Genomic DNA, 12,056 nt, shown 5'->3' with positions numbered 1-12,056 from the left:
AGAATTGAGTTTTCCCAGGGAGATACAAGTTCGGACAAAATATTAACTGTGATCTAGGGATGGTGCTTTTCATGGATCTCCAAAAGTGGTCAGATCTCTCCACTGTCTGCAATGCTGCCAGTTTCTACTATACCACAAGCTGGGGAAGGAGGGAGAATGGGAGTGGGCACAAGTTAGATGCCACTGTCATCTCAAGGTTCAGTAGTCTTCTCTTGGATAGACAAGTTTCAGTTCATTCTCTGGCTTTGATCAATTGCCAGAACTCCGAAATGGTTGATTTTAGTTGTTTTGCATTTTTGTTGTGTTGGAGAGGGAGTACACTGAGGCCCTCACTCCAACAATTTGGAAGCCAATCAAGCTTTGTAATATTTTAAATCTATCTTCATGTATTTTTTTAAAACAAAGCATAAACAACAACAAAATTGTTTTTGAAAAATTATTCTTAATAAGCGTTTAGATCACTGGTTCTCATCTCTGGCAGAAACTTATAAAACATTTTGCAATTTTTTTATTTTTATAATTTTATAACTCTAATTATATGGGAAAATAAAATATGCAGTATTTATAGTTAAATAGGAAGAAACTGATCTATGAGAGGGAAAAGATAAACTGCATGAGTAATGTTTCACTGCAGCATATCTTTCCTGTTAAGTAATATGTAAGTGATCAGAAACTGAGGTGAGTCCATGTCTTAGTTTTACTCTCCGTCCCAAAAGCCTTCCCAAGTCTTTGTGGACAACAGAAACAAGTTCAAGAGAGGAAGGAAGACTATGCCATCTTTTCTTAGCTGGCTAACCTAGGCCAAATCCATTTCAACTCTGACAGGGATAAAGAGAGTCACAAAAGACTGGGAGTAGGAAATTCAACAGAGAAGAAGAATCAGAGACCTGAAAATAGGAAGCAGCCCAATCTCCTGAGATTTCTCTGAAGAGACTCAGCACAGAGAGACTGGGTTTACCTCAGGTTTACCCAAGTATCGGCCAAACCTGTGTACTTAAAGGTTCAGTAAGATGAGCTTCTGGAAAGGAAAAATTATTCATTACTATTCTCTCTCTTCAACACTGCATGACATTAGCAAACCAGAAAAAGACCAAAACTGTCAAAATAGGCCAAGAAAGGGTAACACCCTTTAGCAAGACTTTTATTTTCAAGTACACTGCCATGCTTCTCTGGCTTTTCTATTACTGTGTAACAAACCACCACAAAACTTATTGCTCAGAAAAACAAAAACAAAAACTATTTTTTTTGCTCATACTTCTGCAACCTGGGCTGGGCTCAGCTAGTTCTTCTGCTCATCTTGCTGATGGTCACTCACACAATTGCTTTCAGCTAGCAGGTAGGAACTGGGCTCAGCTAGAATACTAGGATTAGGGTGACTGGGCTTCTGTCTCCATGTAACCTCAGAGCCTCTCTCTCTCTCCCCGCCTCTCCCTCTCTCTCTCCCTCTCTTCCTCTCTCCCTCTCCCTCTCTCCTTGTGGCCTCATTTCCACATGGTCTCTCTAGGAAGGTAGCCAGATTTCTGACATAATGGTTCAGGTCTCCCAGAAACATAAAAGCAAAAGCTACCTGGCTTTCTTAAGGCTTATGCCCAGACTTCAGACAGCTCTAATTCTGCTGCATTCTGTTTGTTAAAATAAGCTACAGGCCCAGTCCAGATTGAAAGGAAAGAGACTTCACAAGCGTGTGAATATCCAGAGATGTGGTTCATTGTAACCACCATCAACATAATAGACTACTAAAACATTAAAGCCAATGTTCAGATGACTGGAATGGGAGCAAACACAAGAAACTATAAAATGGCTAAAGTTAAATGAAGACTCATCAATTATAGTCAGATTCTATTCTCTGTTCTTTCCCATACTGAAGGTCAATCTAGGTTCAGTGAGAATCTTAATTATAGGTGGAAGGAAATGAACCTGATTAACCACTTATAAGCCATATGACCTTGGACAAGTCTGTCATTCTCTACAAGCCTCAGCTCCTCAATTGCAAAATGGAAAATTATACAGGCCCTGCTTTTCTTACTGGAAGACTGTACAGAGCAAATAAAACAAGAAATGAGAAAGAGCTCTGAAAACGAAACTGCTATACAAATATAAGGAAGTAATATTTACCTGACAAGATCCTAAGTATAGTCAGTCTAGCTAGGCTCCATTCTCTCCATTAATAAAATTATAATAATCACAGTTAATTACCTCATATGCTAAATTACTACCACAGCAATGATATTTTATATAGTAATGGGCTAAAATTATGTATTGTTACTATAAAGAATAAAAACAATAATACTAATGATTCATTGTTGTCTAATTATATGTCAGGTGCTGCTAAATACTTCAACTAAACTATAACTAACCCTTACAATAACTCAACAAAGTAGTTATTACCCCTCTTTTACAAATAAATAAACTGAGTCAAGAAATTGACTACTTAGAGTAACTTGCCAACAGTCACACAGCTAATAAGTGGAAAATCCATTTTGAATGTTTAATGTATACTAGGTGCTTGATAAGTATTTCTCATCTAAATTAAAGAAAAATAAATCTCTCTCACAATTCTTTTTTTATATGCAGCTGAAACTGGAATTACAGCAAACATATCTAATTAACATGAGCAATTCATCACCTTCCTCATCTGCAAAATGGTTTCCAATCAGAAAAGTACCTTCATTTTTTAAAAGATCTAATCTTGAATCCATCTACTGAATCATGAGTTATAATGGTCTTATTATAATGAATGATAATTTCTTTTTACTCCCTTCTTTGTACCTTTCTGGATTTTCTGAATGTTTTATAGCATATAAATAAATTTTGTAATCATAATACAATAAAATTATTGTAATTTAAACAGCAACTGTCATAAGCCTGAGGCTCTGTAAACTTCCAAATGTTATTACTTTTAATATAAAATACTGATTAAAAGGCAGTTAATATGGATACTGAATGAAAATTTATTTTTATTCCTCTTTCAAATGACAAATTCAAGTCATAAATCCTTCATAGTTGTTTCTATTTACAAATTATTTAAATTTGTAATTTTGTTAAAAATTTCTCTTAAAAATATAAAAGCAAAGCAGAAATGTTTGTGCTATAAAATATAATTAGCATAAATGTGCTGTATGTCTTTAAGAAATAATTTGCATATATAAAGTCCTAGAGACTTAGATTCTATAGCTTAAAAAAATATAGATCATCTTGGTATGTTAACTTGGGAGTTTATTAACTTATGCTCGTTATTTACAGTATAAGGAGAATTCTCAATTAGCCATTGGTAACATTATCCACAACTAATCTTGCTTTTCAGTTTAGCCATTGTACCCGGAGTGTAACCAGTTTAGTTATTTGCTTTGTAGCTCTCTCAGCTCTATTTACTTGCAGGAAGCCTGTATTCTAGAAAAAGAAATGCTTAAAGTCAATTATTCAACTTGGATAGTGTGTGGACAAAGCGCATGGACAAGTGGGCAGCTACTATCCTCAAGGCTGAGTATGAATAACATCAAGATAGACCACTACACCATCCCACCATCCCTTACCTGATGACTTTGGAAACCTTTGGGGTCATTCTGTTGTCACAGTGATTGGGGAGAGGAAGTGGTTCTAATGCCATTTTGGCCCATAGTCGCTAAAACATGCTACAACATAGGATAACCCACCAAGAACTGTCCCATCCACAATGACAACTGTCCCCTGCTGAAAAAGGGACCATGATTTTCTTGTTCAACATTGTATTTCTAGCCTACCACATAGAGGCATTAATAATTTGTTGAAAAAAGTCAAAACAACAATTTCTAGCACTTAGTGAGATATAGATAATATAAAATAATGAGGACGGACAATGGAGAAACTAGACAGTTTTCTACCTCAACCTGAGACAAGCCTTTGTGGCTGGGCTCCAATATACCTAGGGGAAATCTATATACCCAAATATGTAGAAAAGCTTAATAGTCCATACCCACATCCAAATTATAAGGAGATTATCTTCCATTACAGATATTTAGGTATATGCCTCCTTATATTAGTAAAGATTAGTAATTATGTCAACTCAAGACATGAATACTGGTGCCAACTAAGCTCAATCTTGCCTTGGCAACTGGGTGGCCAAGCTGCCCACTTGTCCTTATAGTTTAAGAGTATGGGCTCTGGGGCTTCCCCGTTGGCACAGTGGTTGAGAGTCCGCCTGCCGATGCAGGGGGACACGGGTTCGTGCCCCGGTCTGGGAAGATCCCACATGCCGCGGAGCGGCTGGGCCCGTGAGCCATGGCCGCTGAGCCTGTGCGGCCTGCATATCGCAAAAAAAAAAAAAAAAGAGTATGGGCTCTGGTATAAGACTGCTGGGTTTAAATTTGGCTTTACTATGCATTATCTGAATAATTTACTTAACATCTTAATATATCATTCAAACCTTGGTAATTTACTTTCTTCTAGCATAGTCTTCTCATCTATAAAATGGAAAAATGAAACAGATTCACAACCCCCTACTGGAAGCCACTGGCTCAGATATGTCACATGACTCAGAAATTTTTTAATTTTAGAAAGCAATACCATACACAACACTGCAGATGGATCTGGGGCAGCAACCCATAACCATTCACATTAACACTTCTGTAGCTAAATGAATGAATGTTCAAAGAGTGGGGTAAAGAAAGACCCTTAAGTACCTCACGTCATTTTGTTCAGGTTTTGCAGTTAAATTAGTTTTACCACAAACTTAGGGAAACTGGCTATTTGAAGAGCCTTTAGAAATTCAGAAGTGACGATAATGTAGGATAGCTGGGGAGTAGGGGGTGGAGCAGGAAGGATAGGGGTGAATAGCAGTCAGAAGGGAACCTAAGATAATTATGCTAATTAAAACAAAATGAGAGTTGACTGACCATAAATTCCAAGAAACTAATGCATCTGTCACACTGAACTTTTAAGTAAACAGTTACTTCCTTTCAATAAAAGTGAGTTTTCCAGAAGTTAAAATCTGAAGACATTTAATATTTTCTGCTTCACCTGTGGTTTCCTACTTACAACTCCATATGGCTTTCTTCCTAAGAGTGAGTCTGATATTGAAGTTTTTGCTCAAGGTAGGACCAAAACTGGTGTCTCCTTAATATAATAAAGCAATTAAATTCTTGTTGACCACTGCAGGACAAAGTGAAATTTGAGAAATTAAATAGTAAATGCAAGAAGTATGTTGAATCTTATATCCCAAATGACTGAAGTTCAATTTTCCCCTTCATCCCCTCCCTGTTCTATTGGTTTTCCTGATCCAAACTCCTAAACAAACATTAAGACTTATGGAGGAATGAAGGGAACTACAGGCATACCTTGTTTTATTGTGCTTTGCTTTACTGCACGTGGAGATACTGCGCTTTTTACTAATTGAAGGTTTGAGGCAACCCTGCATCAAGCAAGTCTATTGGCGCTATTTTTCCAACAGTACGTGCTCATTTTGTGTCTCTGTGTCACATTTTGGTAATTCTTACAATATTTCAAACTTTTTTATTATTATATTGTTATGGTGATCTGCAATCAGTGATCTTTGATGTTACTGTTGTAATTGTTTGGGGCACCATGAACCACACCCATACAAGATGGTGAACTTAACTGACAAATTTTGTGTGTGTTCTGGCTGCTCCACCAGCCAGCCGTTCCGCCATCTCTTTCTCTCCCTCTCCTCGGGCCTCCCTATTTCTTGAGACACAACAATACTGAAATTAGGCCAATTAATAACCCTACAATGGCCTCTAAGTATTCATGTGAAAGGAAGAGTCACACATCTCTCACTTTAAATCAAAAGCTAGCAGGACTTCCCTGACGGACAAGTGGTTGAGACTTAACCATCCAATGTAAGGGGTGTGGGTTCGATCCCTGGTTGGGGAGCCAAGATCCCACATGCCTCGAGGCCAAAAAACCAAAACATAAAACAGAAGCAATATTGTAACAAATTCAATAGACTTTAAAAAAATGGTCCTCATCAAAAAAAAAACAAAAGTCATTAAAAAAATAAATAAATCAAAAGCTAGAAATGATTAAGCTTAGTGCGGAAGGAATGTCAAAAGCCAAGACAGGCCGAAAACTAGGCCTCTTGTACCAAACAAGTAGCCAAGTGGTAAATACAAAGGAAAAGTTCCTGAAGGAAATTAAAAGTGAACACACAAATTAAAAGGGAACACACAAATGAAAAGTGAAACAGCCTTCATGCTAATATGGAAAAAGTTTTAGTGGTCTGGAGAGAAAATCAACCAGCTATAACATTCCTTTAAGCCAAAGCCTAATCCAGAATAAGGCTCTAACTCTCTTCAATTCTATGAAAGTTGAGAGGTGAAGAAGCAGCAGAAGAGAAGTTTGAAGCTAGCAGAGGTTGGCTCCCGAAGCCTAAGGAAAGAAGCCATCTCAGTAACATAAAAGCACAAGGTGAATAAAGCAGCAAGTGCTGATGCGGAAGCTGCATTAGGTTATCCAGAAGATCTAGCTAAGATAATTCAAGAGGGTGGCTACACTAAACAAAAAATTTTCAATGTAGACAAAACAGCCTTATAATGAAAGATGATGCCATCTAGGACTTTCATAGGTAGAGAAGAGAAGTCAATGCCTGTCTTCAAAGCTTCAAAGGACAGGCTGACTCTCTTGTTAGGGGCTAATGCAGCTGGTGACTTTGTTGAAGCCAATGCTCATTTACCATTCTGAAAATCCTAGCCCTTAAGAATTCTGCTAAATCTCCTCTGCCTATGCTCTATAAATGGAACAAAGCCTGGATGACAGCATATCTGTTTACAACATGGTTTACTGAATATTTTAAGCCAACTGTGGTGGCCTACTGCTCAGAAAAAAGATACTTTTCAAAATATGACTGCTCATTGATAATGCACCTGCTCACCCAAGACCTCTCATGGAGATATACAACAAGATTAAGGTTGTTTCCATGCCTCCTAACACAACATCCATTGTGCAGCCCATGAATCAAAAGAGTAATTTCAACGTTCAAGTTTTATTATTTAAGAAATGTATTTCATAAGGCTATAGCTGTCATAGATAGTGATTCCTCTGATGGATGTGGTCCAAGTCAACTGAAAACCTTCTGGAAAGGACTAACAATCCTAGATGCCATTAAGAACATTCATGATTCATGGGAAGAGGTCAAAATATCAACACTGACAGGAATTTAGAAGAAGTTGATCCCAACCCTCATGGATGACTTTGAGGGGTTCAAGATTTCAGTAGAGGAATTAAATGTAGATGTGGCAGAAATAGCAAGAGAACTAGAAGTGACGCCTGAAGATGTGGCTGAATTGCTGCAATCTCATGATAAAAGTTGCACAGATGAGGAGTTGCTTCTTATGGATAAGCAAAGAAAGTAGTTTCTTGAGATGGAATCTACTCCTGGTGAAGACACTGAAAATAGTTGAAATGACAACTAAGGATTTAGACCAGTACGTAAACTTAGTTGATAAAATAATGGCAGGTTTTGAAAGGAATGACTCCAATTTTGGAAGAAGTTCTACTATGGGTAAAATGCTATCAAACAGCCTTGTATGCTACAGAGAAATCCTTTGTTTAAGGAAGAGTCAATCAATGATGGTAAACTTCATTGTTGTCTTATTTTAAAAAATGGCCAGGGCTTCCCTGGTGGCGCAGTGGTTGAGAGTCCGCCTGCCGATGCAGGGGACACGGGTTCGTGCCCTGGTCCGGGAAGATCCCACATGCCGCGGAGCGGCTGGGCCCATGAGCCACGGCCGCTGAGCCTGCGCGTCCGGAGCCTGTGCTCCGCAACGGGAAAGGCCGCAACAGTGAGAGGCCCGCGTACCACAAAAAAAAAAAAAAAAAATGGCCACAGCCACTGCAACCTTTAGTAACCAACATCCTGACCAGTAGCAGCAATCAACATAGAGGCAAGACCCTCTATGTTCTACCAGCAAAAAGATTATGACTCACTGAAGGTTAGCATTTTTTAGCAATGAAGTATTTTTTAAAATTAAGGTATGCATTATTTTTTTTAGACATAATGCTATTGCATACTTAATAGACTACAGAATACTGTAAATATAACTTCTATATGCACTGAAAAACCAAAAAATTTGTGTGGCTCAGTTTACTGCAAGGTTCACTTTATTGTAATGGTCTGGAACTGAACCTGCAATATCTCCAAGGTATGCCTGTATCATTTATTAAGCACTACTATGTACCAAGCACTGCATTATGTACTTCACATATATCCCTTATTTAGTTTTCACAAGGCTGCAAGGCAACAGTTATTATCCTCATATTACATAAGAATATTGAACTAATAAGTGGGTGAACCATGATTTGACCTCAGGTTTGACTAACTCATAAATGCATTAGCTGTTTGCACTAAACCACCTTGCCAAAGGACATAGCTTCATTCTCACATTTTTGACTAATGGCTGCCTTCCTCTGCATTTTTTATCAAGTATTTTTAAATCACACATAATAATATGGAATATATATTATCTCTCAGATTAAGGGTACTTTAGTTCTTTCTATAATCCCAAATTTGCAATGTACTTGCAATTTTTATCTTAATTTATCTCTGAAAAATAATATAAGGATCTCCATAAACTACATATATCATATTTAGTTATAAGAGAATTATATACATATTGCATACATTTCCAAGCAATTAGCAGCTTAATTAGCTAATTAATTAGCTAATTAATTAGCTAATTTCCAGCAATTAGCAGCTTCAGCTAAAAGAACCTTCAGCTTGGTAGAGACTTCAAGGATAAAACATATATTTAGTTGAATAGATAACTATTCCAGTCTTAAAGATCTTTATAGAGTATGACATCCCAAATATCCCTCTATTGCCACTCACTTTTAGGGAATATCTTCTTTATGACAAATTAAAATCGTCCTTCCTATAATTCAAGCTCATTCTACTTAGGTCTGTCTTTCAAGGAGATAACTTAAGGATCTAACATACCTGTCATTTTGTTGCTTTATTGATTTTTAGCTGAAATTCTGTAATAAAAAATAAAGAGAAATACAAGTAAATTTGAAAACAGATTCCCCCCATGCTTCTTGAATCCTTCCTCACTCCTGCCAATATATCCATTTTTACTGCCCTTTTCAGTGCCTCTCTAATTGTTCCATGTTCAGAATGAACTGTGGAGAAAACAAACATTACTAGTTTAGAGTGTTTAGTTTAGTACTCTAAACTAAGAGCTCAATGGCTAAGTTTAAGAAAAGTAGTACTCCAGAAAAAAGAATGAAGTTTTGCCATTTGCAACAGCAGTGGACTTGGAGGGCATTATGCTAAGTGATGTCAGTCAGACAGAGAAAGACAAATACTGTATGATGTCACTCTATGTGGAATCTAAAATATACAACTAGTGAATATAACAAAAAGGAAACAGACTCACAGATACAGAGAACAAACTAATGGTTACCAGTGGGGAGAGGGAAGGGGAGGGACAAAATGGGGTAAGGGTGTTAAAAGGTACAAACTATTATGTATAAAATAAATAAGCTACAAGGATATATTGTGCAACATAGGGCATACAGCCAATATTTTATAATAACTATAAATGGAGTATAACCTTTAAAAATTGTGAATCATAATGTTGTACACCTGTTACTTATATATTGTACATCAACTATATCTCAATAAAAAAAGTTTTAAATAAAAAGTACAAAACTGTTGACACATTAAATGTGTACAATGCTATGATTTGAGTCTAACAATTATTCTTTTTTTTTTAGCATCTTTATTGGAGTAAAATTGCTTTATAATGGTGTGTTAGCTTCTGCTTTATAACAAAGTGAATCAGCTATACATATACATATATCCCCATATCCTCTCCCTCTTGCGTCTCCCTCCTACCCTCCCTATCCCACCCCTCTAGGTGGTCACAAAGCACCAAGCTGATCTCCCTGTGCTATGTGGCTGCTTCCCACTAGCTATCTATTTTACATTTGGTAGTGTAGATATGTCCATGCCACTCTCTCACTTCGTCCCAGGTTACACTTCCCCCTCCCCAGGTCCTCAAGTCCATTCTCTATGTCTGTGTCTTTATTTCTGTCCTGTCCCTAGGTTCTTCAGAACCCTTTTTTTTAGATTCCATATATGTGTGTTAGCATATGGTATTTGTGTTTCTCTTTCTGACTTACTTCACTCCATACGACAGACGCTAGGTCCATCCACTTCACTACAAATAACTCAGTTTCGTTTCTTTTTATGGCTGAGCAATATTCCATTGTATATATGTGCCACATCTTCTTTATCCATTCATCTGTCAATGGACACTTAGGTTGCTTCCATAACAATTACTCTTATCTTGAATTTGTGTGATAAACTCTTAACCATTATTAAATTTCATGATGTTTTTGTTGACCACTGATGGAATTTATTTTCTATTTGCACATATGTAATTTCATAGATTGTTACAATACATTAAGGCTTAAATGCATACTTGGGTAAGGTGAAAACATATTTTGGAATCCATTATTACAAAAGACTCTAGAATTCTATAATATGATGAAGGAACCATTCTGTGACACTATTAGCAATACTCATAAATGCTACTATAATCTAGCATTTTCAAGACTCTATACATAGATAATAGCTTATGAAAATTACTTCTAAGAACAAATATGCTTAACTACCGGCCTTGGGATTATTAAGTACAAGCAATATTTTAAATTATATAGAAATGGTGATGCTTATTAATGTCACTTTATGACCAAGATATGTTTAATATGAAGTTTCTATTTTAATTTTTAAAAAAACTATATTACTATTTTAAAACCAATTGTCATTGGCCCTGCTAAAAAGCTAGTAACTTGTGTATCCTGCATACTGTGTTCAGTACATATTCAGTAAGTACTTAGTTGACAAGGAGCAGAAGTAAGGAAAATGCCAACAGTCTAATTCTTATTTCTAGATCCACAATGCCAGTAGGACAAGAGGTATACAGCCTTGATTGTCACTTAGAGGGATATAGTTTGCTTCTCTTTAGTCCTTGCACAAAGAAAAATAGTACAGAGCAATGGCTCTAAAAGCTTACTTCTGATGAAATACTACTCAGAGCCTCAAAAGAAAAAGAGACAAAAATGGACATGCTCTGCAGCCACCAACATTACCCAAGGCGGCTCCTGAAGAACTTCTTTGACTGGAAAATACAATTTGAAAATTACTAATATAGTGGACAGGAACACTGGATTAAGAGTCACAAGACCTGGGTACACATGCTAGATCTTCCAACTACTTGCTGTGCAACAGTTTTCAAAGGTGTTTCTTTTTTTTTTTTTTTTTGTGGTACGCGGGTCTCTCACTGCTGTGGCCTCTCCCGTTGCAGAGCACAGGCTCCAGACGCACAGTCCCCGGACGCACAGGCTCAGTGGCCATGGCTCACAGGCCCAGCCGCTCCGCGGCATGTGGGATCCTCCCAGACCGGGGCACGAACCCGTGTCCCCTGCATTGGCAGGCGGACTCTCAACCACTGCGCCACCAGGGAAGCCCTCAAAGGTGTTTCTTAACCTCTCTTGCACTCGGCTTTCCCATCCATTATATGGTCCCATATAACTGGTCAGGAAGAAAGTTAGATAAGGCGCTGTACATACAAAAGAACCTTATAAAGTGTGATCTACAATGTAAATATAAAGTATATTATAATTAACGGCCCATATGCCATGCAATAAGTAAAAACACTTTTCCCTCCCTACCCCTCCCCTTCCCAAGACAACTTACTTATTTCACATATAACAAAGGAGTTTAAGGCTATCAAAATGAAAGCCCAAAAGTCAGATTAAAAGGAAAAAGTGGGAAGGGCAGCACATATAGATTTGTTTTCTATGGCTTTTCAGGATAATTCAAGTTAAGTTCATCTCCTACAACTTACCCAAAAGAAGGACTCCACCAAAATATCCACTGGTTTTTTATTTTAAATTTCCACTAACCTATTTTTTTTTTTTTTTTGCGGTACGCGGGCCTCTCACTGTTGTGGCCTCTCCCATTGCGGAGCACAGGCTCTGCACGCGCAGGCTCAGCGGCCATGGCTCACGGGCCCAGCCGCTCCACGGCATGTGGGATCTTCCCGGACCCGGGCACG

The 12,056-nt window shown here is 37.6% G+C and overlaps 1 protein-coding gene across 3 annotated transcripts in view; it reads right to left on the bottom strand.

The window, feature by feature from the left end:
- The window catches only part of RFX3 (regulatory factor X3), a 288,511-nt gene that overhangs the window by 233,786 nt on the left and 42,669 nt on the right, over positions 1-12,056 (bottom strand). The window contains exons 5-6 of one of the 3 annotated variants that reach the window (XM_049711842.1): positions 8,930-8,967; positions 5,014-5,127 (exon numbers count right to left, since the gene is read on the bottom strand). The exons of the other annotated variants lie outside the window; for them this stretch is intronic. Of the exons in view, the coding sequence (XP_049567799.1) occupies positions 5,014-5,021 (8 nt within the window). The 5' untranslated portion in view covers positions 5,022-5,127; positions 8,930-8,967. The remainder of the gene's footprint in view (positions 1-5,013; positions 5,128-8,929; positions 8,968-12,056) is intronic. 3 annotated transcript variants of the gene reach the window in all.

This window comes from Orcinus orca, chromosome 6, assembly GCF_937001465.1.
Source record: "Orcinus orca chromosome 6, mOrcOrc1.1, whole genome shotgun sequence".
Lineage (NCBI taxonomy): Eukaryota > Metazoa > Chordata > Mammalia > Artiodactyla > Delphinidae > Orcinus > Orcinus orca.
Note: the sequence above shows the minus strand (reverse complement) of the source record. Positions and strands in the feature narration are given on the sequence as shown.